The sequence below is a fragment of the Lactuca saligna genome, chromosome 3 (genome assembly GCF_052625555.1).
Source record: "Lactuca saligna cultivar CGN05327 chromosome 3, ASM5262555v1, whole genome shotgun sequence".
Taxonomy (NCBI): domain Eukaryota; kingdom Viridiplantae; phylum Streptophyta; class Magnoliopsida; order Asterales; family Asteraceae; genus Lactuca; species Lactuca saligna.
This window is the reverse complement of record NC_136419.1, coordinates 82,236,252-82,263,232: the sequence shown is the minus strand read 5'-3', so window position 1 is coordinate 82,263,232 and position 26,981 is coordinate 82,236,252. Positions and strand designations below refer to the sequence as shown.

At 35.2% G+C, this 26,981-nt stretch overlaps 4 protein-coding genes across 5 annotated transcripts; 2 read left to right on the top strand and 2 right to left on the bottom strand.

The window, feature by feature from the left end:
- Positions 1–9,319: 9,319 nt before the first annotated feature.
- On the bottom strand, positions 9,320–11,081 carry LOC145036962 (uncharacterized). The gene is made up of 4 exons (XM_078985496.1): positions 10,814–11,081; positions 10,274–10,623; positions 10,138–10,180; positions 9,320–10,069 (listed from the first exon to the last, which is right to left on the bottom strand). The coding sequence occupies exons 1-4, from the start codon at positions 10,932–10,934 to the stop codon at positions 9,621–9,623; spliced, it is 963 nt and encodes a 320-aa protein (XP_078841622.1). The 5' UTR covers positions 10,935–11,081; the 3' UTR covers positions 9,320–9,620.
- A 1,565-nt stretch (positions 11,082–12,646) lies between these two features.
- Positions 12,647–13,715, top strand: LOC145036961 (carboxypeptidase). Of its 2 annotated transcripts, XM_078985495.1 has the most exons (3): positions 12,647–12,995; positions 13,192–13,354; positions 13,479–13,715. In XM_078985495.1, the coding sequence occupies exons 1-2, from the start codon at positions 12,719–12,721 to the stop codon at positions 13,344–13,346; spliced, it is 432 nt and encodes a 143-aa protein (XP_078841621.1). In that variant the 5' UTR covers positions 12,647–12,718; the 3' UTR covers positions 13,347–13,354; positions 13,479–13,715. The 2 variants fall into 2 exon arrangements, with proteins under 2 accessions (XP_078841621.1, XP_078841620.1); XM_078985494.1 differs by having other exon boundaries at positions 13,192–13,715.
- Positions 13,716–17,771: 4,056 nt separating this feature from the next.
- Positions 17,772–19,329, bottom strand: LOC145035727 (protein FAR1-RELATED SEQUENCE 5-like). The gene is made up of 3 exons (XM_078984231.1): positions 19,267–19,329; positions 18,119–19,175; positions 17,772–18,022 (listed from the first exon to the last, which is right to left on the bottom strand). Exons 1-3 carry the CDS (start codon positions 19,327–19,329, stop codon positions 17,772–17,774), a joined length of 1,371 nt encoding a protein of 456 aa, XP_078840357.1.
- A 1,523-nt stretch (positions 19,330–20,852) lies between these two features.
- On the top strand, positions 20,853–23,160 carry LOC145036959 (putative eukaryotic translation initiation factor 5-2). Its single transcript, XM_078985493.1, has 2 exons — positions 20,853–20,958; positions 21,540–23,160. Exon 2 carries the CDS (start codon positions 21,832–21,834, stop codon positions 23,008–23,010), a length of 1,179 nt encoding a protein of 392 aa, XP_078841619.1. The 5' UTR covers positions 20,853–20,958; positions 21,540–21,831; the 3' UTR covers positions 23,011–23,160.
- The last annotated feature ends 3,821 nt before the right edge of the window (positions 23,161–26,981 follow it).

The window sequence follows — 26,981 nt, the reverse complement described above, 5'->3', positions numbered from 1 at the left end:
TTATAGTCCCCACGGCTTGGTTGGAGCTAACCATGACGTGGCGACTAGTTGAGTTAACTTGTTGACTTTGACCTTTGACCAGGGTTTTGACCATGTTTGACCTGAGGGTATTTTGGATAATATTTTGAGACAAGGTTACTGTTTATTGTATAGGTAACCCGTAGAGTTGGTACATAGAGTTGTGGTGTGATCAGCTATCTTTTCAGATTGAGAGGTGAGTTTCCCTCACTATATTCATGGGTCGAAGGCACCAATGCCGGCCCAATGAATCATGTATTCTGGTTAGAGGATATTGCTAGGTTGTATTGAAATGCTAGAATTGAGTCCTGGTATATAGGATATTGCTATACGGTAGTGATGTATAGATCAGTGTGTTTTCCTGTTAACTGGTTATACGTTATCTGTTATGTATATGTCGACATGTTATAGTTTAGGGTTGAGGCTCTACTACTTTGTGTGTGAGCCAATAGACCGGGGGTATTCCAATCCAATGATTGAGTGGACCCGAGGTTATTCCAATCTAATGACTGAGCGGGCCCGTGCATATAGGCATTCCAGTCTGATGACTGATTGGGTAGTGGTATTCCGGTCTAATGACTGATTGGACCCCGTATGCAATGTTGTATATGTTATGCTGTGTGGTGGTACTTTGGGGGAAATCATTGATCTTTAGCTTATAGTTTTAGTTTATTTTTTCATGTACTTCTGATGGTTGTGGTAAAGCAAATGCGTGATCATACACATCATTCGAAGATATATTTTGGGAGATTTTATGATGTCCTTATCTTGGGGAATATTTGTACTTGATACTTGACTTGCTATGGTTTTGGATTGAAAACAATTATTTGTTTTAATTATAAAATGAATTTTTTTTCCGTGTTTTAGGATGTTACATTATCCTTAGTATAATACGCAAGGATTGGAAGTAATGTCCAAATGGTATTATGAATTCATATGTTTGATTATAGACTAAACATATACGAGAACGAGATATCGTTTGATCCTAGGCTCAAAGAAAATCTTCTCTATGTTTCAATCGTATTTACTGGAAATATATTATTTTAGGTTACAAATCAAATGTGCATGCATAAATTCTCTTAATACTTCAGGGTACATGCAACGTAAAATTAATCTATGTCTATTTCACATCTAATAGCAACATACTTATGAAAACCACAAACTAAACCCTAAGAATCTAAATTCATGGTTAGAATACATACCTTCTATAGATCTAAGAATATTATGGACGAATTAATCATATACATACAAGGTTATATTACATCAAAGTGTGATGAAAATAAGGACATCATAATGAAGCATATGTATAACAAATAGCAAAGGTTGGACATCTTCACAAAGTTGTTAGAGGTTGTAGTTCATAGAGATGTGACAGTTGATGAAAATGAAAAGCATACCTAATTCTTAATTAAGGAGGAAAATGTTGGATTAATTCAATATCATGATTAAAATTGGAAAGTTTCCTTATTTTAGTTTTTGATTATTCCTTGCAATGTTTGAATTATATTAGAATTCTAATTTTTTTTGTATAAATAGGACCAATGTTTTATGTTTTAGTTCTCCGATACATATCCTTTGTTTATCAACAAGGAGCCTATATCACCAAGTGATTTTCTCATGTTCTTCTTCTCCATTTTCTAGTTTAGTTTTTTTGTCCCTTGTTACTCGAATTCCTTGTGCAAAAAGGCACAAGTTGAACCTGCAAATTTACAAGATGCATAATTGTAATCAATAAGTTTCACACCAAGATTATCCCTTCTAAAGATGGTGAAATTGTTGTATCAGCCATCAAGCCTATAAATTGTGTACTGATTAACTTACTTAATAAAAAATTTAAAATATACACTTGAAAATATAATTTTACATTCCACCGCTTCCACCATGGTAGTAAATTAGTAATTCAAGCATTATAGGATAGAATTTAGAAGCATTTTGGTAATAACCCAATATACCCATTGGAGAGAAGCATCACGAATCTTGTGTAACAAAAATTTCTCGTTGAAACTAAAGGGAAAATTTTACAAAGTAATTATTAGGTTGATTATGATATATGAATCTCAATGCGGGTCAAATAAAGAGCATGAGGAGAAAATAAAGTAACATAAATAAATTATCAAGATGATAGAAATTTATTGGATAAGATCCTGAACACAACAATCAAAACTTCGTTGTGAATGGCATCGTCCACCAAAATTTTTGAATGAAGGAAAGATTGAGATGTCCAAAGGAGGCACCGTCGATGAAAATTTGGAGGGCAGAATTAGTTACAGTTGACGTACGAGGAAACATAAGACCATGAAAAAGTTGATTCTTTCTAAGGAATTAACCTCCTATAAAAGGGTATGGAGGGTAAATATTATGGTAGTGGAGTAGTCTAAGTCTCATTTTTTTTTTGAACGGTAGGCATATATTAGAAAAAAACTAGCCAGGGGCTAGGAGGTATAATCAGATTAAAACAGAAAATGAAAGATAGAAACAAACAAAAGGACAACAGAATCACGATCTATGACAACATTCTAGAATTGGGTCGCAGCACCATTCAATCCATCGTATCTTTTGCCCTCTCCTCTTCCTTGCATTGATCCATAAGTGAGAATAGGCTTGTACCTCATACACCAGCATCGATTTTGAGATTAAGCTTGAGTTTGAGTTTGAGTTTGTAGCATGTGCCTTACTATTCCTGAATCTCCAAATTACCCACATGAAGACTAGCACTATAGCTTCGTGGATCTCCTGCAGACTATGGTGTCCATTACGTCGATTTTTACATTCCAGCATCTCCCGACAGGAGTTAGGGGAAGTATCTAATGTTCGCCACCATCTACGCACATGCGACCAGACTTCACTTGAGATAGGACAACCCACAAAGATGTGATCTTCTGATTCAGGAGATACTTGACACATCTTACACATGTTTGAAGAGCTAATGCCAAGATTGAAAAGGTTCAGCATACATGGAAGTTTCCCATGATAGACTCGCCAAGCTAGGATGTTCACCTTACCCGGGACTAAAGGATTCCACTTCCATATTTTGCCACTGTGGGGGAGGACCATATTGTCGATGAGAGAGCGCATAGAAGAAACCGTATATACCCCCGAGGATTCAAGAGACCATGTCCATTTTCTTGAGCCGTCAACATTTTGTACTTGCCGGAGGTGATTCAAGAAAGGAACCTGATCTTTTTCTAAAGATAGAGGGAGGCAGGCTATTGACCCCCAGCAGCCACTTCTCCTTTTTGCAGCCAAAGGGCGGGAAAGACCACCATCAGGTCCATGGATGGCTTTTATCACCAAAGCCCATGTACTGTCAGGATGAGTCCTGAAACGCCACCACCATTTTCCAAGTCGGGCGAGATTTTGCGCCCTCAAACTACCAATACCCAATCCGCCTCTTTCCTTAGCTGCGAGGGTTTTTTCCCAAGCAATCCAGATCATTTTTCTTGATTCCATGGAGCCGCCCCAGAAAAACCTCTTCCGAATCCTTTCAAGGCTATCAATTACCCTAGCAGGGGCCTTATAAATTGAGAAGTAGAATGTACCCAGGCTGCTTAAGACTGCTTTGATTAAGGTCAACCGTCCTCCAAACGAAAGTGTGGAAGCTTTCCATCTAGATTACTTTGCCTGAAATCTTTCAATGATAGGTTTCCATTGGGCTACCCTTGCCATCGAAGCACCAACTGGAAGTCCTAAATAAATGAAAGGAAAAGTGTCAATTTTACAATTGAAAGAGCGAGCCACCAGCTCCAACTCGGAACTTTGTACACCAAGACCATACAATTTACTTTTCGCCATGTTTATCTTGAGTCCTGAGGACAACTCAAAACATCTTAGGATCCTTATCAAGTTTTTTGTGTTTTCCAGCGACCATGAACCCATAAATATCACATCATCGGCGTAAAGGAGGTGGGAAATTACTGGGCCTTGGCGGGGGAGTTGGATACCTCTAAATAAGCCTTTTTCCTTCGCCGCTTCCATTGCAACATGAAGACCTTCCGCTGCAATGATGAACAAAAACGGGGATAGTGGGTCTCCCTGACGAAGCCCACGCTCCATGGCAAATTCTGATGTTGCTGATCCGTTTATAATTACCGAGACCCTAGCCGACGATAAACAACCTCGAATCCATGAACGCCATTTTTCTCCAAAATCCATTTGCAGCATGAATGAGTCAAGGAACTCCCAGCTAAGACTGTCGAAGGCTTTTTCAAAGTCTACTTTGAAAGTGAAAGCTTTCTTTTTATTCCTCTTAACCCAGCTTATGACCTCGTTCAAGATAAAGGGCCCATCGAGAATATTCCGATTTTTAATGAATGTCGACTGTGTTGAGCTGACCACCAAGTGTACCACCTTTTTTAGTCTTTCAGCTAGGACATTTGAGATTATTTTATACATGCATCCAATTAAACTAATTGGGCGGAAGTCATTTATTGTGATCGGGTCTTGAATCTTAGGGACAAGGATAATAAAGGAAGAGTTGCAGCCTTTCTCGAATTGCCCCGAAGCTTCAAAGTGTTTCACTACTAGGTATAGATCCACCCCAAACTCCTCCCAATATTGTTTTAAGAAAGCAAAGGTGAAACCATCAGGGCCTGGTGCCCGGTCCGAGCCACAAGCCCAAATGGCTGATTTCACTTCATCGAGAGAGATAGGCTCTTCTAAGAACGAGCTCGCGTAGGGGGGTAATTTCTTAAACTGAGGGCTGAGGAGTTTAGGGCGCTGCTTGAGAGGCTCAGCGAATCTCCTGGCAAAATGATTAACAGTCAGCTCTTTTATTGCAACGGGGTCGCTTATCCAGAATCCGTTATCCTTGATTCCATTAATCCTTTGGGATCTCTGGTGCTTGTTTATCACACCATGGAAGAAAGCACTATTCTCATCACCTTCTAGGGCCCAAGTGGTTCTAGATTTTTGTTTTAGATCCTCGATACGCCTAGATTCAATTTCCATAATTTTTTGGTATGCGGACTGTCGGCTTAAAAGGAGATCTTTGTTAATTAGGCCCTGCTCGGCCAATTGGTCGATGACGTTTATTCTGTTTGTAAGCTCATCCATCTCTTTTCTGGCTTTCTCGGAAACTTCCTTCCTCCAAGCTTTAATGTGCTCCTTTAAATTCCGCAATTTTCCTGCAACCATGGAGAGGGGAGAACGAAAAACCAGATGGCTTGGATTGCTGTTGATACACCATCCCCGCCTTACGATACCCACTAACTCTGGGTCTTTAAGCCAGGAATTATAGAGCTTGAATGGGGTTGGGCCAAAGTCAAGTTGGGAAGCAGATAGCAAGATAGCGCAATGGTCGGAATGCACCCTAGGCATGGCTGTAACATTTAGAGTTGGCCAGGTCTCGATAGCATTTAGAGAGACAATGAATCTGTCTAGCTTGCTATGTTTATCCCCTGCTGAGTTCATATACGTAAATCGTCGACCCCCCATTTTAATCTCCATCAGACCTATAGAATGTATGAATTCATTGAAATAAAAGGCGCTATTATGACAGAATGTGGAACCGAGTCTTTCTTCCGGCAGGCGAACGGCATTGAAATGTCCAAAGACAAACCAACAGGAGTCTAGGTCTGAATTGATGAGATCAAATAAATTGTTCCACAAGGTTCTCTTCCTCAAAGGATCTTGAGGGGCGTACACGTTTACAAGACAACAATTTTTTCTTAGCCTAAGCCAAATTCCTTTTATGGCAAGAAAGCCGACACCTTTTATTGATTCAGAAACCTGGAAAAAGGAGGGGTCCCATATGGAAGCTATTCCACCAGATAACCCCACCGGGTCAATAACCTCGCACTGGAAGTTTGGAGAGCCCCAAATTTGACTGTCTAGTTTGTTCTTCACCTCTGAGGACTTCGTTTCCTGTAACCCAACAAAAAAAGAGTGATGCTTGATGCGACAGTCTCTAAGCCAGCTCCTCTTTATTTCACACCCAATTCCACGAATATTGTTGGAGAAAATATTCATTGATTGATAATCGTCACTCCTCGAGTTTTGATCATCTGCTTGATTTGATCAGCTTGGTTACTAACCTGGAAACCAACAGATTCACCCACTGTGATTGTTTTGGCGACCTCCCAGGAAGTGGCATTTGACTCAGCGGTTATGGCCTGCGAGGTTGATTGGTGGGGCACCTGAAGAGACCTGGTCGAGGTTCCTTGTAATTGATGGGCGTCGCCGATGGGGTGGGAGAAGGAAGGGGGAATTCTAGACGGAGATGAGGGAGTATGAGGGCGAGACCTCGACGGAGAGAGAGGCCTAAGGGAATGGAACCTAAACTGGTCATTGGATACGGATGGGAAAGACCGAGATGGGGCCCTGTTTAGGTCCAAGGAGCGAGTGGGCCGATGTATTTTGATTACAGGAGAGGGGGAAGCCCGCATTCTATTTTGGCCCAAAGGGGAGAGCACACCCGCCGTGTCGCTACCTGCATCAGATGACGTAAATTCTTCACGCGGGAGTTCCAAGGTGTTATGGAGACGAGGAGACGCATTGGTTCCCGAGCCTGGAATATTTGCTTGCGACTTTTCATATTCCCTATCATGTGACTGCTGGTCTTTCGCCGGAGATGCTTCCGGTGACATTAAGCCAACCTCGTGGAGAGCAGGGGCATCACTGTTGAAGCTGCCATTTTCTCCAATACTATCTTCATCCCACCATGACATTTTCTGGTAGAAATCATTGGCAGCAAGCACCGGACTGAGTTTGCGGGATTCGAAAATGTCTTCCAAGATATTTATTTGGAATGGCTTCCCATCCACCAAGATTTTGATGGAGGAACTAATGATTCCGGGGTGTGATGTAAGTATCCCGACCCTTCCGAATGCCAGATTAGGAGAGCTTGTGTTGCATTCTTCTGGAATGACCACTGACCCCCACGAGTTTGCAATGATACTAAAGGTCTCTTCGCACTATGCATGTTGAGGCACACCTTGAATAATTAGGGATGCGATTCTTTCATTGAAATTTATACCCTCTTCCCAGGCTGATATCGTTTTGAACCAAGGTTGCCAGATCTCCCGTCCTTCGTTCAAAAACTTTTCCTTTTCTGCTATATTTTCAAATTCAAGAAGCATTTTAAGGCCTCCTAAGTATCTTAACTGGATCGACGGGCATCCCGCTTACATTTTTACATGTTTTATTTTGAAGTTTATAGTTACTATCTCTTTTCTACTCGCTTGTATCCTCTTTTTTATGTGTGTATATGCTCTATTGTTGCACCAACTTACTCAACCCCTTCTTTATGCCTTTTTACACATACACATATAAATATGTTGGAGATCATCGATTTGATATAGTCTTTGTACCCCTACTCTTACTCCCCTACTAAGAGGTGTGATTGTCAACATCTGTTACAAAAGAACCAACTTTTGACGATGACATAATTCGGCGCTACACCCCCCCCCCCCTTGGACATGACATGTCATTGCTAAGGGTTCGCTTTGTTCCTCCGTAGTTATAGCTCAAATTTCGTCATCAATACATTTGTCCCTATGGATAACCTTCTACCGCTTAACAATTCCACATCAATCAACATCTATATATCTACTAATATTCAAAATAAATAAATAAATAAATACCTATAACGGCGACCTGCCGTCTCTATATCCAATTATTTGTTCTATATTTTTATTTTTTGTTCGTTTCTAGTTTTCTTTTTCCAAAATATAATAGAAATAAATTCATATTTCCTTATTTCATGACCATAAATCTAAAAACTATGTATCTCTAATACAAAACATTTAAATTTAATTAAAAAACATTCAACTTTTATAATACCAAAAAAAAGTTATTAGAAAATCGTTCAAATTTTAATATCAAACTATAAATATAGCCAATTAGAACCTTCCTCGTCATCTTCTTGTTGGGACAGATCGTATAAGATTTGCATTAGATCCTAGTGGAATTGCATTGATGATAGTTATTGGTATATAGGATTTTGAGCCAAAAAACAACTGATTTAGACTCTCTTGTATCTCTTGAGATTGTGCACTAAATTGTTGACACATTGCTTGCATTAATGCATCCATTGTCGCTTTTTTATAGGAATTCAACCTCATCGATCGAAGATGGATAGTATGATGATCAACCCTCCTGTCTCATTGCATCAAACTCTAACAAGATATTCCCCTCCATTAAACAAATACAATAACACCATACCAAATATTAGAAAACATTTAGCACCATGACTATGATGGACATTTGTCAATATGATAAAAACATAAACCAACTCGACATTTGTCAATATGATAAAAACATAAACCAACTCGACCTAGGTAGTAGGGTAAGTCGAGTCGAACCCACTAGGAATTTATGGATGAATAATGTGTTTGATATAATCAATTAGCTAAATTACAAATTGCAAATATGTCACCAAACAATTGTAAATTAAAGTTAACAAAATGTTAGAAAGTTTTGTAATCTCAAAGAAAAAAAACAAGATGGGGTTATCATGAGGAAATATAATCGTTTTTGGTTCGATTGTTTAGATGATTAAAACTACCACGCGTAACTCCACCTAGAAATCTAGGATCCAACTTAATTACATGGACATGGACATAATTAAAGTTAATTATAAATCTGGGCATACAATATAGCGATCCAATGGATGTTTGGGATTACTTTTAATGCTAAAAAGGTCTTTTTGATAAAAATCATTTTTGATTTTTTGGTTTTTTACAAAAGATAGTTTTAAAATATGTTTGATTTTCTAAAAGCTAAAAACCCAAAAGTTGAAAAAAGTTATAAATTCATGACTTTTCAAAAGGTTATTTTTATTCTTGCCTAAAAGTTGTTTTAAAAAAAACTTCCTAAATACCCAAACATCTTTTTTTAACTTTTAGCTTTTTGGAAAAAGCTAAAAGTTCTAAAAAAATTCCCAAACACCCTCCAAATACTCTCTTGGTCCCTATGTTTATTGAATTATGTTTGACAATAATCTATCTTATTATTAAAAAGGCTAGTGATTCATACATAACAATTTTTCTATTTACACAATAATTTATGTTTTATAAGGTTGTAAAATACAATATTTTAAAGCATAAATTTTTGTTTATAAAGAAAAACCTATTTACGAATCAATTCCCATTATTACACCATTGCAATGTTAGACATTCGATATTACAAATTAGGAATATCGTATGTTTTATTTAACTATCTTAATTACTACACTATTTGAACTTGGAACGATAAGTGAATTGGTACTACAATATCTTAATTGAAATAGCAATACAGCAGAAATTCAAATACTATTAACCAAATATTTAACAATATCTTAATTGAAATAGCAATAAAGCACAAATTCAAATACTAATAACCGAATATTTAACATGAAAACGTTACCATACAAGAAAATTGTTCGGAATCAAGGTAATAATCAAAGTGTTTTCATCCTATCATAATATAACCTTACAAAAAGTAATCTAAAATCTCATCTCCTTGAAGACTTTTATTTAGTTTTTACCAATTATTGCAATTTTTAGCCTAAATATTCCATAACCAATTACCATTTAACTTTTTTTCAACTTTTTAGCTTATATGGCATACAACAATCTTGCCAACACTTTTACTCAACTTACAAAACCCGAAAACATAAAAACTTCTTAAATAGAGTTTACAGAGTCACCATCACCATCACTGCTGTCACTGTCACTGCTACTGCTACTCCCACTGCCACTTCCACTACTACTACTACTACTCCCACTCTCACTCGACGACCCTTCTTTTCTTTCCTCAGCATTCACTTGTGCTCTAAGTGCTTCTGCAGCATTAAGACCTTCATCCCCTTCATCATCACTAACATCAACTTCTGCAATTTCATCATCACTTTCGTTTTGATGAGGAATGTTGATGTCAATTCCAGTGAATGCTTGTTGTTGCCTTTCGGGTTCTGTTTCTGTTTCTATGTTGATGTCGATTTCTTCCTCGTCATCATTGAGTATGTCCAGCTGTTCGTCCAGGTCATCATCGTTTTTGGTATCTGGTGATGTGTAGAGAGAATTTGATGGGTTGAATGGATCTTCAACAACTTTTTCTTCTCGGGGTTTCCCATCTGGGATTTCAAAAAAGATTCTTGTTATGATTGTGGTAAACAGTAAAAAATGAGAAATAAGAACATACCAAAGCCTTTAAAGTTGCCAATTTCAATTCTTTCAACTTCAACCTGTTCAAGTGTGAAATCAAGAATCAAGAATCAAGATCAGATTTTTATGGTTAAATGTGTGAAGTGAAAATCAGAATTGAAAGAATAACTTACTGATGGAGGAAGTAAGTTCTTGTTTGAAGATTGAGGTTTTGATCCCTTTCCAAGTGGTGGTGAACTGGCTTCAGGTGGTGGTAAAGTGGCGGCAGCCACTGCTGCAGACTCGCCAGGTTGGCGGACATGTCGCAATCGCTTAACTGATCTGTGAAGTCTTTCTAACCTAAAACTAGTTCCATCGAAGAACAAAACTGCATCGTTGTCTTTGTAATCTTCGCTGCTACCTTCAAAGCTCACTTTGGGTTTTCCTGGGAGATTGTTCTGGAATTCAACAGCGACCTTGTTATCTTTGGTTTTGTGCAATTTCCCAGGTTGGTTTTTATCGATAGATGCTGGCTTAAATTCATCTGAAATACTCAATTGCTTGAAGATAAACATTACATTCGAAATTCGTAGATTGTTAATTAAATTTCAGCGAACAATTTAACACTGTATTACAGAAAATCATACTAGATGCATAAAGAAGTTGAATAATCTGTCAAAGAGATCAAATTTTATTGCAAATAGCACGTAGAGAAAACAGATACATATACTTACAGCGAAGAGTGCAGAATTTGGAGGAAGGATTGTCTTGAAAAGAGGAACCTAGGGTTAGGTCAAACCATCGATCGACCGGTGGAGCTGTTAAGGGTTCATCTCGCTTGTTGCTATTTGCCATTTATTGAATCTTATTCAACCAATTACACTGTTTGATTGAAGTAGAACGATCACAAATTGGAGCCCTAGAGAATCTATTTGGGATTAAGAACAGATGCATCCGTGTTTGAATCACGGTATTCGTTGCTTGTTTTAGAATAATTACAAAAATAGTCCTTTGGCTTTCAGGAAATTCCCATGTTAAACTTTGTAGTCATGCTTACATCCTTGTTTCTAAGTTTATTGCTTATGAGGACCTTTAAGTACCTAAATGTATTACGATATCACAAAAGCTTACATATCTTATGTATATGATAAATTAAGGCATGATTACAGGGTTTTCTGTTGAATAAAGCTACAAAAAAAGTAGACAATGAAGAGTAATTATGTAAATGATAAAATGAATAAGACTAAAGAATTTATATTTAAAGTCGGTTTAACCAATATTTTTTCGCCTTGAATGATATAAAAATTTGTAAATTGTAAAATTAAAACCAAAGAAATACAAGCAAGTTAATATCTCTTAAACTATAGATCAAACTGAAATACAACGAATGAGTTAAATTACAAAAAAAAAAAAATATGAATATAACCAAACTTATGACATAAAATACATTTTTTTCAAAGAAAATCATCTTTCATTAACACTTATTTATAATACGCATAAATCATAATAATAACGTCATTCGATGAACCAATAAGCGAAAACCCATAAGGATAAATTATCATAAGGACATACTTAAATGCTTATAAAGACCTCATAGTTTTTGCTATAAACCCAAGAGAAATATGATATTATATTCTCACATTTAAATTTTATATATTATTATGTCTATATAGGAAGTTAATCAGACAACTAACATCTTGGGATACATGCATCAAAATAAAATATGAGCTTTTCTAATAGCTTATTAAAACATCCATAACAGTAATTTGTAAGTTCAATAATAGAGTTGAATGAGATGACAAATCTATTTATTATTAAATGGATTAAATGTTATATTACTGAGATGTCGCATTGACATTTAATTGATTTGGTATTCAATGGTAGATCCAACCACAAATGCAGTCTTAGGTACGACTCGAGACCCATATCAGCTCCCCTATTATGGATGCTTGTTAAACGTTTTTTAACGATGGGTCACCTAAAGGTTGAAGACTATGATATTGAAACTTGGGTCAACTTCATTTTAAAGTATTTCATACCAAATGATTACCACTAGGCCATGTGCGATCTTGATGGTTGTTAAACTTTTTTGTTTATTGGTATATCGATAATGCTACAGCAAAAAATATATTGAAAAAGCTCCCTTATTATGTATGCTCTAAGGTCCCAACTACCAATTCATCTCATCATTCTAAAACAATTCATGCATGGTGTATAAAATAATTAGTAATTTTCAAATTTCAACTTAAAACTTATAAAGAAATAACAATTGTAATTCACTCTAAACATAGAAAAAAAAATCATTATTTATGTTTAAAATTACGTTGAAATGAGAACCATGGTGAGCTTAAAATAACTTAAACTTAACGGTGTAATATTGTTGTTAAGGAAATATTCAACTATATGGGTATGAAGTATATGAACTTGAATACTAATTTTAGTAAAGACTCCTAAGTGAATGTAGCAAAAAAGAAGAGCATCATTTTGAAAATAATAAATCTAAAAGGGTCCATTTTGCCAAGCTATAAGGAGTAAGGACCCATCGTTTGTCCAGTTATAGTTTCCCCAAATTATATGAATTTAATCACATCAAAACCCTAGACCATTCATAGTTCTTGAAACTGGAATCGGTAATTACGATGCAAATCTGTTCAATAAACTCGTCAATCGTGCCACTACATGCTTCCTTCGTTCATCAGAATTCCTTAAGACTTCATCACTTTCCTTCCTTAGCTGAATTGTCAACGCAGAATTCGCAACTGCGAATTCATCGGAGTATCAAAAGATACTCGATTCAATGTTCGGTAGAAGAAACAAAACCGGTGAGCTTGAGAACTTGTAAGCAATGTAAAACACAATTCGATCCTTCTCTCAATCATCCCCAAGCGTGTCGTTTTCACACTGCGCATTTTGGCGGTAATCAATCTGTTTTTCCGTTTTTCGACACCATTAATAAACTGAACTGTGTTATACTTTCTAATGTTTTACATTTGAAGATGTCATTTTTCCTGTAAATTGTACGTGTTGAAACTCGAAAGGGGTGAAATTTGTTCATGTTACAGTTTTTGTTAATCTCAGAACTGCGATTGTGACTAGTTTCTTGAATCTTCAGGAGAAACCAAGAGGAAATTCGAGAGTGTGTATAGTGGAGGCACCATGAATACGCCTGAATCTGGTAAAGTGTTCCAGTATTGGCATTGCTGTGGATCTGAAGATCCTTTTGACATTGGCTGCACTGCTTCTCCACATTCTTCATATGATGATTGATACAAAAGGTTTATTACTTCATTTCAACCCAAATTTCTTTGATCTGTTGTATCACCTATTCAAATTCTATCTTGTTCTTGAAACATATACTAATATGAGTCCACTATCTTCATTGGATTATTATGACAATAGGCAAAATGACAATTTTGCCCTCAACCTCAAATTTATACATGCTCTGCCCATCTCATGAGTTGTACGATTTGGTCAATTTTGCCCTCAGCCTTCGTATTGGAGACATGTACTTTGGCTAGTCATGCAAAAATGTTGTAGATGCAATGTGTATATCTTTAATAATTATTGTAATTTGCAAAATATAAAAAGTTTTTATGTAATTTGTGAGATATTGATATTATAGCATCATTTGGTTCACGATTAGTTTGTTGATTGCTTGGTCGAATGGGTTACAATTTGTAAGATATTCTCAATTAGGGTTCAGTCTCATTTTATTATACGTAATTAAAATTTTTTGATTGTTTGTTAATTATGTTTATCATCTAAAAAAAAAAAAAAGATTTCTGTAGTTCACGAGTTGACACTTATTTATGAGCTCAGAGATAATGAAAGATCCATAGTTCGTAATGCTTTTATGAGTTCAAAGTTCAAACAATATAAAAAGTTGTTATAATGAGACACGCATGAATTCATTCAAATAATCATTTTCATTGATCAAAATCAAGTTTTTTTTTTTTTTTAATATATTATTATTATTATTATTATTATTATTATTATTATTATTTAAATTCCAATTAAATACCAAACATACTTTTATTGATTTCCTCGTTTGGGCAACTAATATCTGTGTAGCATGAGCCACACATGTCTTTGTTTTCATATTGTTGGTGGAACTAGGGATGAAAATTTCACCTGACCGGTAGGGAATCCAATTGATCCGCCCCAATCTGGGATGGTTATTCCCCGCCAAAATGAGTACCAGGTATGGGGCCAGGGATTCCCATTATGCTAAAACTGGGGATGGGGTCGGGTATAACAATCCCCAACCCGCCTTGCCCCCGTTTTAATGACTATACATATCGATCATTTATTAAATTTGAATTAAGTCAACTAAAATGAATTGATCTATATTAGACTATCTTAGATAGAGTTTGTATATCAAATTGTGTTCCCAATTCCAAGAGTTCGTCAATCGTCACTTCGTTTGATGATTTGTATACCGAATCATCACTTTTCGTTTTGATGTTTGTTAAACTTTATAATTGATGTTAACAAAATCTGAATATTGCATCTGGTTTTCATCGTTTTTTTTTTTTTTTTTTTTTTTTTTTTTTTTTTTTTTTTGTAAGTTAAGTTTATTATGTTGATAGATTGTGGATGGTTCGGGGAAGGACTGCGGAAAAGCCCAAAATACAAAGGGGAGGGGATTTAATTCACCACATCCGTCGAGATGGGAAAAAGGTTAGACACTCGGGGATGGGGACAAGGATGGTCAACCCCACCCCAAACCCGCCCCATTTCCATCCCTAGGTGGAACATCATTGCAAGAATGACAATATGCGATGAAACTGAGGTGGTATCTAACTTGCATGATGGAAAACATCCTACAACACAAATGCGATTAAATATAGTTTTTTTTTAATTTGGATAAATATGATATTTTAAAATTTTATGAAGAGTATAAATGGTATTTTAAACTTTGATTTATAAGAGGGTTATAATAATCAATTCGAGTGTTCACCATTTTTTTTATCAAGAAGCACAAAGTTTGTATGTCAGAAGTACTATAGTAAAGTTGTAATAAACTGAGACTCTACACCTATATACACGATTGAATATGTGTCGTGAAGGTTTTTGAAAAAAAGGAAGACCATATGAGCATGGGGTGAAAAGAAAAAATTGTGTGAGATGGTTTTGCCAATGGTACTCCTGTCTACATCATCGACCACTACACCAAAACCACATCATTGGAGGTGGTGTGTACACAGTGTCGAGGGGGTCAAATCAACACCACGTCCTAGGCATTACCACTATAACATATAGCCTAGGTTGTGGGAAATGTTGATTATATGACATGGAGGTTAACATTTTTATGTGATAATGTTATAAATATACTTTATAGTGATGCCAATTTTATTTACACTTGTTAAAATAATATATATGTAAAAAGAAAACATAAAACATATAAGAGCTTTAAAAAATAGTCAAATATATTCGCTTATATTATGTATATCTTTTGATTGATAACAAGTTTCATATTTATTCTTTGCAATTCCAAAAAATGAATATAAGAATCTTTTTAATATGAAATAATTTGATAAAGTTTAACTTGATTTCTATATTGATATAGACCAACTTTGTAGACCTTCAAAATAACAAAGAAGTCTCATGCATCTTTGATAAGTTTTTTTTTTCACAATATATGAAGTGGTATAGTTTGTTATTAAAACTAGTAAATATTATGAGGCTTTTTGATGCATTTGTATTAATCTCAAACTACATTTTGTTTTAGTAGTATAATTTTTTAGAGAAATTAAATATCTATTTTTTATTCCTACAAATCCTTCTGTTCAATTAAACGGTGACATGTGTAACATTTAATGTTCCTTTAATGAAATTTAATGATATTTTGGTATACTAATATGACACATGTCATCATTTAATTGTTAAGAAGATATTTAATTTTTCAATTTTTTTATGTATATGAAGGAAAACTTTTATTTTTGTGTTTATTTTAGGGTCCATCTAATTAGACCATTTATTAGTCTTAAAGGACCCTCCTAATCATTACCTTACTTTTTTCCTCAAATAAATAAATTATTATACTAATAATTATCTTTTAATAATCATCATTACATAATAATTTTATGTCTTTTATTTATAATTATTAAGTCAAAGTATTTTAATAATCTTTTTTAAACTTGCAAAATAAAATATGTTAAATATATTTTTTTTAAACTTTCAAAATAAAATAGGTAAAATATAATTTTTTATATATTTTTTAGGTTATTAAACTTGCAAAATAAAATAGGCTAAATATATTTTTTTTATATATATTTTTTAGGTTATTTATATGTAATTTATTAAAATTGTTTTATTTTAAAATATTATAACAAAAGACTACAAATATGACATACTAATAATAAAACAAAATTTTGAAAGCAATACATATCAAAAGAGTTCAATTACATTCATACTTAATCCTTGATATGTATCCAAGGTATTTTAGAACTACGATGCCTATGTTGGTTGTATAATTCGAAACGCGACCAATACATAGTTTGCCATAAAGATGCAGACGAGCTTTTATGAGCATTCCAATATGTTGTGGTTGGAGGCATTGGGTAATTTCCTTTTAAAGACACCGAAATATAATGTCTGCCTACAAGTGCCACTGTAATGTTTCGGTGAGATTGAAACTCTTCAGGACCTCTCCAAAGAGGGAAGCAGGTTGTAGATTGTTCATGGCTTAGACAATGAACACTCACACCAAACTTGTTGGCAATCAAGTAACCAATCAAAGGCATAATCATCCAATGTCGCAAATATACAGGTGACTCGAACCAACACAAAGACTCGTATACCTCATTGAACCCATCAGTAAAACTTGTTGGTATGCATAAAATTGACTTTCTAACTCTTCAAGCAATTGTTGCCTAATGTATAGCCATTGGTCTTCACTGTGCCCTAGACTAACAGCTACCGCTCGAAACCCACAGTTTCCATCACTGAGTACATCTTGTATCTTGTCGATGTAATCATGAAATACATCAGGAATACTCTTCATTAGGAATGGATCATGCATTCGTGGTTCTTCATTTAAGTCAATGTCGTATGAATAATTATGCCTTTCAGGTTCTTTATTTAAATCCAACCCAATGAACTCTGATGTGGTAGAGTCGTTGCATCTAGTAGGAGCTTGATTTGGAGGGTTGACATTCTTTTTATGTTGTTTCTTCATACTCGGCCGTCCGCGGGTCTTATTTTGAACTGTGGGTTCTCCAACATCAATTGTGCGCGGATCGTATATCTCTTTTAGTTTTTTCAAATAATTTTTTTTCCTACTTTTGTCTGCTTGTTGAAATTTTCTTTATACTTTACAACTTCATCATCGCAACAAATATTGCCTTTTTTTTTTTTTCAGGCTTCGTATCAGAAATACTAAGCTTTCTCCAAAAGATATCTATTAAATCCAAGGGTATTTCTTCACTTGTATTAAAATACAAAATAAATATTTTTGTAATATTTAAAAATTTATATATGTTGTAATTGAACATACTAACCTGAGCTTAAGTAAACAGAAAGCATGCAAGCACATGGTAACCCACAACTGGTACGGAGTTTGCAACCACAATTTGAGGAGTCTAACTTTGACACATTTAACCTTTGGAGCTCTCCTACTATTATATAAAGAGCTTCGTTTGAAACAGAACCTCTTAGTAACCCGAAGCAATACAAATTGTGATGCTTATATCAGAAAATTAAGCTTTTTTCAAAGCTTTCATTGATTGAAGTGAGTTGTGATTGCACAATTTCATTAATTCGTTGCACAAATATATCGAGATTAGAACTTGCAGAGTCCAAAAATCTCTTTAAATTGGCATGTGCACTCTCGACTCTATTGGTTGTGTTGTTTCCAAAATTAAGATGTTGATCAATCCAAACAGGTACAAACATTTCTTTGTAGTTGTTCAACCAAGTATCTTCTATGTATTTCAAAACACCTGAATGTTGTGATTTAGAAATATAGTTAACAAATACGTAAATAAATAATAATATGAAGGTTATGATTTATAAATATAGCTAAAAAACAAGCTTACGTGGATATTTTATCAACATTGATTGAAGTCGCATGTAGTTTTTCGTGTAATCCATCAATGTTGGAGAATCAATTAGTAAGTTCCATAATGATCTAAAAGAGCGTCGATCAGCTTCCAACGTGATACTTTTATTGTAATGCTTCAAAATGTTTTGTTCAATATGCCATCTACAAAGTAATCGGGCAGCATCAGGAAAAATTGTTTCACATGCCTTGATGAGTGCCAACTCTCTGTCTGTGATTATTACACGTGGGTGCATACACGTATCAAGCGTCAAATTTAGACAATTTAACACCCAAGTATAGTTGGCCTCCTTTTCTCTATGTATAAAGGCAAAGCCTATAGAGAATGTCTTTTGAGTTGATGTAACACCAACAGTTTGCACCAACGGCTTGTTATATTTGTTGGTTTTATACGTGGCATCTATCATCAACACATGTGGAAATGCACGCCATATCTTCCAAGACGTTGGATGAACGAAGAATAAATTTTCTAACTCATTTGAATCGCCTGTAGTAAACTCATAGACATAATCATTGGTGTGTAAAAGGGACATAAGAACCTGCATTGGAGTTCTTCCTGCTTGCTCGTGCATCCGAATCTTTTGTTGTGCATTGTATATTGTTTTAATTGTCGACACATTGTTTTCTTTTTGAACCTTCAATGCTGATAGGATGTCACGTGGCGCCACGTTCTTTCTTGTTAAATTAGCCACCAAACGAGTCTCGTCGACTGATAACCATCTTGCAAATGGATGACCTTCCATATGTTGTGCCGATGGATGATTATGTTCATCACATATTACCCTTAGCGTCCATTTATCACGTTCTTTTGAATACTTTCCTTCCAATTGAAGTTGACAATTAGTCTTTTTGCTTCCAAATGCTCTACTTGTATACTCTTTAGGTTTATACTCTCTACCACGATCACATATAAGTATGACTGTATGCACGAAGCCGTTCGCATATGCCTTTGATCTTCTAGTAACAATGACATATCCTAAAGAACGTGCAGTGTTTTGTGTCCACTCTAATAATTCCTCACAAGACTTGAACTTCTGCAATCAAATTTCAAGTGAGTTAGTACATATATTGTATCTGAAAGCATCGTAATTGATATAATTATATAAACTGACTGGTGGAAAATGCCAAAGTTTTTGTAGAAAAATCTTTATCTCTAGCCGACAAGTTGATTCCTAAAAACTTAAACATCTCTAAAAAAAAAAAAAAAAAAAAAAAAAAAAAAAAAAAACATCAGATAAGTAATTAAAATATTGAAAAAATAAAAAAAATTAAAAGCAAATAAAAATAAATATTTTAAAAAATTTTAATACTAAAAAGGTTTATTAAAATAAACTTTATATAAAAAGAATTATTTTTTTAAGAAAAAAAAAAACCAATTTTCGTTTTTAAAAAAGCCCAATTTTTTAAACCCAACCCAATACTTTTAAAACCCTAAACCAACATATAAATTAAAAAAAAAAAACCCTAAAATACTAAATTTCTTATATGGCTGCCATCTTCAAGATCGAGCCAAATCTCTCATCCTCAAGATCAGCTCCATCGCAACAACACCCGACAGCAACACCTGCAAAGGGAGCATCATTGGTGGCTACCTTCGACCGTAGAAGAGGAAGGGAAGACGTCAGTGGTCGTCGATGCAGAAGAGGAAGGGAAGATAAATGGCCTTCGTTTCCAGTGGGTTCGGTGGTGAGATGCAAGGCTAGTGGGCGGTCGAAGGAAGTGGCAGTGGGCGGCGAAGGAATGGAGGTTGAAGGAAGCTGGCGGTCGAAGGGAAGCCACTATCATCGCCCCTCATCTCCGGCAAAGAGAATGACGGTCGAAGAACACCACCACCAAATGGTTTCTCTCTCCCTCTCTCTCTCTCTCACACACTTTCATTTTCCGTTCTCTCTCTCACACATTCATTAACGGCTGGAACACCGGTGGTGGGACCGGAGGTGGTGGTGTTCACTGGAGGTGTTAAAATATATTTACATTAATTTTCATTTTACCTTTTGTTAATATGAGAAGTTGTTGTTGTTGTTTGTTTACAGTATTTTGATTTTATATTAGATGTGTTGTTGTTGGATTAGTTGAAAATTAATCATAAATTAAGAGTATATAGTTTTCAATGTTTGATATTTGTAGATATCAATGGTGTAAAAAAGCTGAAAATATTAAATTTTCAAAATCAAAGTTTAATTTTTCAAATATTGAAAATTGACTAAACAACCATAATTACAGGAGGTCTTATAAGTAAATCTACGGTACAATTAGTAGGATCCTTATTTTATTGCATTTGGAATGATCTATAATTTTATGTCTATTTTTAATGTTTGAAGCTGTGATATACAAGTAGGTTGACCGATTGGTCGAACTAGATGGATAAAAGATTGATCACCATTTTGATTCAACCAAAAACCTAATTTTTAAAACATTAAATACAAGGTACCAGAAGTTAAATGAACCTTATTAAGGTCTAAATTTCTAGCAACTAAATGTTTAATCATAAAACTTATCTTAAAGATATTTATACAAAGATAAATAAATTAACATCTTTCTAACATATATCTTTTCAAGATGAGGAAACGGAAATAGGGTTACGCTTTTAGTTCACTATAAACGTTTATTGTAAACCGTCAAATCAGTTGACAAATCAACGGTTGAGATCAAATGGCATTAAAGCCTGAATATCTCCACACGATACCAACCCTATATAAATGTATTGCATAGGTAGCCTCTCCCCTCAGACCTCGATCGCTCTTCTCACATCCACAACTCAAAACCCTAAATAGCGTCTCTCCTCTTTCTCTTCTCAACCTAAGCAGTGTTGAATCGGTAAGTCTATACATACTTTTTATTTGCGTTATCATCATCAAATTGGATTCTGTTATCTGTATGTTCTCAATCTGTATCGGTTTCTATTTGTAGTTTTACACTTATGATTGTGTCGATTAATTATGGATCTCTGATTATATGTTCGTAAATCTCGATAATTTTGAATTTCATCATCTGAATGTGATCGCTGTTTTTGGAGATGTAAGCTGAATCTGACACGACTGTTTGTTAATCACGTTACTTGATTAGTTTAGTAAAAATCTATTCAGTTACGATTTGGTGTAGTCTATACGATAAGGTAGAAATCATCTTTTTTGAAGTTTTAGGTCAGGTCAGATCTAATTGAGTTTGCATTCATCATGTTGTCTCGGAGTTTCTCTGCTTTAATAATTAATGTAGTCGACATTTATTTGTTGATAAATTCGATGTACAGGCTGTTTCCATATTTCAAATTTATATACTTGCTTGAGCTAGACGGTAGTAGATACACCCAAATCATATGAGTAGATAGAATAGATGAGCTTTTGTATTGTTCTTCATGTGGTTATTTAGATACTAACAACACCATTTCTTTTTTGAAGGTTACACAGCCATTTTGCTTTTATAGATTGCAAGTTGGAGCTAGCTAAAAGTCAAAAGTGTTTTTTATGTCCGAGCAGGCTATTCTCTACTTAGGGTGGATTGGGTTGTTAGGTGAATATTCTCCAACATCAAGGAAAAAGACCTCTCTTTATATGCATCAATCACCATTCCATTTCCAACACACCACATCATTCACTGGTCACTCTTGGCCACAACCTTTTCTCTCCACCATATCTCTGAAACATTCCATCACCACCCTCCTCTAATATCTCCACTATCAACCCCCCAAAAATGGCATTACAAAACATTGGTGCTGGCAACAGTGATGACGCCTTTTACAGATACAAAATGCCCAAAATGGTCACCAAAATTGAAGGGCGTGGAAATGGAATTAAAACAAATATAGTCAACATGGTTGATGTTGCTAAAGCTTTAGCTAGACCACCTTCTTATACTACTAAGTATTTCGGGTGTGAACTCGGTGCCCAATCGAAATTTGATGAAAAGACGGGTGTGTCCTTGGTCAACGGGTCCCACGACACTGCAAAACTCGCGGGTCTTCTTGAAATTTTTATTAAAAAATACGTTCAGTGTTACGGATGTGGGAATCCAGAAACTGAAGTTTTGATTACTAAAACTCAAATGGTTCAGCTCAAATGTGCTGCTTGTGGGTTCATATCTGACGTGGACATGAGAGATAAGTTAACATCATTTATCCTCAAAAACCCACCTGAGCAAAAAAAGTCAAAAGACAAAAAAGCCCTTAGGAGGGCTGAAAAGGAGAGGTTAAAAGAAGGGGAAGCAGCTGATGAGGAGAATAAAAAGGTCAAGAGTAAAAAAAAGGGAAAAGAAGTAAAACCCACATCTTCACCACCTGCTGACGTGGCAGATGTCGACGATGACAACATCCAATGGCAGACTGACACGTCAGCGGAAGCCGCACGCCAGCGTGTACAAGAACAGCTGAGCGCGGTGACAGCCGACATGGTGATGCTGTTGGATGAGCCGGAGGAGGCGAAAACGCCACATCAGATTCTAGTGGAGAAAGTGAAGGAGGATTTGGAGAAAGGAGTGGGGCCGGATGTGATGATGTCAGCGCTGACTGGGACGAGAAAGGAGAACGTGAACGCGGTGTATGAAGGGTTATTTGACGGGGTGGAGAAGGGGTTTGCGAAGGTGGTGGTGAAGAGACGGAAGTATCTGGCGGCGGTGGTGGCGGATGGGGAGGAGGGGCAGATGATGTTGCTTGGGGCGGTGGAGGAGTATTGTGGGAAGGTGAAGAATCCGGTGGCGGTGAAGGAGGTGGCGCTTGTTTTGAAGGCGCTTTATGATGCGGATGTGGTGGAGGAGGAGTATGTGGTGAAGTGGTATGGGGAGGGGTTGAAAGGTGGGAATAAGGATTCCGTTATCTGGAGGAATGCGAAGCCGTTTGTGGAATGGCTTCAGAGTGCGGAATCGGAATCAGAGTAGGAATGATGGAATGGAATGGAATGAATTTGAGTGTTTTGGTTTTGGTCTAAAATAATTGAATTATTTTGAGGGTAATGAGTTTGAGTTTTGGATTTTTGACGTGTCACTAAATTGAGCCTTCAATTTTAATCGTATTTGTATGGGCCTCTACATTGTTTGCATTTCTTGAAATCATTGCATTGTTTTAGGCCTCTACGTTTAAAAATTGTTCACACTATGCCTAAAGCACAAAACTAAGCTCGTCATCAATATGCCTAAAGCACAAATCCATACTAAGAAATTGAATTTGATTAGATCCCTAAGTTCGTCTTCAATTTCATATTAGAGTAAATTACATGAATGGTCCCTATGGTTTGGGTTAATTTATGCGTTTGGTCTCTAACTTATTTTTTTAACTCGGAAGATTCCTACTGTTTATTTTTGTTACGCGTTTGGTCCATACTATTTGTTTATGTTAGGCGCTTTGTTCCTATTTTACCTAAAAAGATGATTATTTAAATAGGAAAAAATTGTGGTGTAGGTAAGGTAAGGTGAGGGGTGAGGTTGAGGTGTGTTTATTTAAACAAATTAAAAAAAAATCAAAAGAGAAATAGTTTTTTAGATAAGATAGGGATCAAATGCGTAATAAAAACAAACAGTAGGGATTTTTCGAGTTAAAAAAATAAATTAGAAACAAAGTATGAAAATTACCCCAAACCATAGGGACCATTTGTGTAATTTACTCTTCATAGAGTTTAATGTAACATAGAAGACAACAAAAGAGAAGAAAGGTACATTACAAGCTTCTAATTCAAGTATAAGCTTAGAAGCATTATTGGATCTTAAGTTTTGCTCCCAATTTCATCATCTATCTCCAATTCTCCAAGCGTTAGAATGAGGAATAAGAGAGGGAACTTGGTGTAAGTTCATAACTTTGACATATTGGTAATATTGGTCCTTAGATTTTTAAGTTTCTCGTTTATCACCAATTAATTTCAAATTAAACTAATATGTCTCAGATATTTTTATATGAATCCTAGAAAATTAACTTGTTATTACTTTATATCCAAACATAGCCAAGTCAAGATCATTTTGACTTTTTAATTAATATTTTGTAACACCCCTCCTTAGGGTCTATTTGTAAAATTATTTTCGATGAAGTTTTTAATTGTTAATATTCAAAACTTTCAAGTTTAATGCGGAAAAGTTTAACGGTCCCAAAAGTTTAAAGAAGCAAAGTTATTCATTAGGTATCATAACAAAGGTCCAAGTTCCTCACAAGCCGATGTTTTCAAAAATCCATGCTAACTCCTAAGCATCAACCTCTCAATTTGAACATACATCCAAAATAAGTCCGATACTGAAATGTGTAGTGAGCTATCATAGGATCAACTCATTTTGAATAAGGAATAACAATCCTAATACTCGAATTGATCCTCCCTAAACTTATAATTTATATTTTGAAAGATGCAAAAAATATTTTTCTTTCGTTTAAATAATGCCAAAAGATGTATAAGAATTTCATGTTAAATGCAATGTTATGCATGCATCCATTACCAACCCCATGTCAATCTTAAAGTCCAACTCATAAACTTGATGGTCGAATGTGAAGAACATGCGACAAACAAAATGTCAAATTTGCCCTTATATCCACAAACATGGCACTAGGGGCTATCTAACCTAGGCTACAAGAGGAGTAACACACCTCTACTTGTTCATGTGAGGATTATCTAGAAATCTAATAACAACAATAATCAATGTCCATTAGGGTACTCGGGATCTCAAGTCAAACCCGTCCTGGTATGAATATGCACACACACGATGACGAAAACATTTTTCAAAGTTTCCAAGCTGTTGAGTTTCATGGCTATTAAACAACCAAACATATTTCGGTCGGCCCTCATAGTGTAGATGGAGGATGAAGGAAGATCAATCAAAACATTTCAAGAAAATATTTTGCATAAATGCACAATTACAACATATAACAATCAATGTGTACATAAAGTACCATGAAATGAGAATCAAGTAAGTTTTATAAAAATTTAGTAGGTGTGGGATGTATGTTCCTGGTAACTCACCTTAGTTCCTACCTTCTTATTCCACTTCTCTTCAATAAGTAACCAGTCTCAATCACTACCTATATAAATTGAAATTACATTACTATACTGCTAAAAGTAATCTAAGAATTATACATAAATTCATTTAAAAACAAGGATTACAAGTCATTATAACATAGGGGATGCTTAAAAATGGAATCAAATAGAAGTCGTGAAAGAATTCGCATCATCCGGGATCTGTTGCACCAGGTGCCTCGTGTCTATACATGGATGCCCCACGTCCAAGAAATCCCAATTTCCATTAAGCACTTAACTTAAACCCAATAAGACACCAATAAAAGTACAAAATTATTGTGCCACTCTTATTAATTTGACTTAATTCAATAAGCTTTCCCAATGATTAAAAGCATCAAGTTGTCACTAAGCCACCTAATATGAAAAAGTACTCAATCCACCAAATGATTTAATGTCTTTACTAACCGCTTCCTCCATGAACATAATTTCCAATAGATTGATATATATATATATATATATATATATATATATATATATATATATATATATATATATATATAAGTATGGCAAGTTTCTCAACATTCCAATACATAAAAGTGATCTCAAGAACATGTTTTTCCTCTTTTATTCCCATTTTGCCCTTTTTGTCCCAACAATCACTAGAACCACACTAGGATGATTCTTCATGTTGACCTTCAATTCTTAATCTATAACATAATATTATGGTTATGAACCATACACACTTCTTATATCTCCAACAATCACCATTAAGGTTCATATTTCATAAATGTCCCCAAGCTTCATAATCTAAGTAAATGATTATACCATTGCTTGAATTGTGTTATTCTATGAAGATTTGCAATAAATACTTCCTCAATGGTCATGGAATCGTATAAAGGTTAGATTATCACATCATCATTATTATTGGAACATCTAGGGTTTGTGGAGATTTAGCAATTTCAACTAAATCTCCACTATATGAAAGACTTGAGATAGAAGCTAACATAATCATCTTAGTTTCCTTAGAACACAAACCCTAGTCCTCTAATGGGATGAAAATCAGATTTAACATCCAAACAAAAAGTGAAACTCGGATTTGCACACCAAGGGGGAAAGAAGTTATACCTTAGACCACTAAATTACTTCATAATGTGCTCTAAATGAACTAGAAAAGCTTGAGATCAAATTGTAGGGTCTTTCTATTCTTGAATCGCCATTTATCAACAACCATAAAGCTCCTAAGTCGATCCCATCTGTTGGAGTGCAAGGTGTGAGACTCTTATTTTGAAAATTTACACTTTCCACTCCCTAATTTCGATTTTTTGACAATTATGGCCTAAAGTTCTATTAAGTAGGAATGTAACTTTTCTAGTGTACATCCCAAGTACCTCTCCATCCAAAACAAGAGAAAAATAGTCCTAAGTAGTTAAAATGGGTCAAATTCAAGTCAAACCTATTGAAACATGAAAAGTGAACCTCTAGCAATCACAAGTAATAAAGATTTGACGCCTGTTAAGTCAGAGATATGTGAAGTCCGAGATAGAGATGGAGTACAAGATGAAGATCATTTTGAGATGAAGGGCAATTCTGAGATTTACAATCAATTCGAGCATTTAATGTTTCTTGTCTTATTATGGATGTAACATTTCAGATGAATTTCCTTTATGTATCTTTTAGATAATCAGTTTGTCAGTGACTGATTATTATCCAGTCCTAGGAATCTTTCCCAGTTTGTACGATGTTCCTCCTTAGTCTATTTAAGGAGTGATTTGAATGACAAGAAATATATGTGTTGTTACTCCAAAGATAGCAAAAATTATATTTACTTAACTTTCACTTTTCTCTCAAGTGAAGATCTTTCACAACATTCTTCTTGTTCACTGAATGTCTTTACATTAATTATACTCCTATTTTACTTCA

Coding starts and splice junctions, on each gene's coding strand:
- LOC145036962 (XM_078985496.1), bottom strand. CDS start 10,934: ATGGCAAATAGCAACAAGCGAGATGAACCCTTAACAGCTCCACCGGTC. Junction 10,624..10,813: donor CAAATTCTGCACTCTTCGCT/GTAAGTATATGT, acceptor TGAGTATTTCAG/ATGAATTTAAGCCAGCATCT. Junction 10,070..10,137: donor TGGCAACTTTAAAGGCTTTG/GTATGTTCTTAT, acceptor TTGAAATCCCAG/ATGGGAAACCCCGAGAAGAA.
- LOC145036961 (XM_078985495.1), top strand. CDS start 12,719: ATGCAAATCTGTTCAATAAACTCGTCAATCGTGCCACTACATGCTTCC. Junction 12,996..13,191: donor TCACACTGCGCATTTTGGCG/GTAATCAATCTG, acceptor TTGAATCTTCAG/GAGAAACCAAGAGGAAATTC.
- LOC145035727 (XM_078984231.1), bottom strand. CDS start 19,329: ATGTTTAAGTTTTTAGGAATCAACTTGTCGGCTAGAGATAAAGATTTT. Junction 19,176..19,266: donor ATTTTTCTACAAAAACTTTG/GCATTTTCCACC, acceptor ATTTGATTGCAG/AAGTTCAAGTCTTGTGAGGA. Junction 18,023..18,118: donor AATGTTGATAAAATATCCAC/GTAAGCTTGTTT, acceptor CACAACATTCAG/GTGTTTTGAAATACATAGAA.
- LOC145036959 (XM_078985493.1), top strand. CDS start 21,832: ATGGCATTACAAAACATTGGTGCTGGCAACAGTGATGACGCCTTTTAC.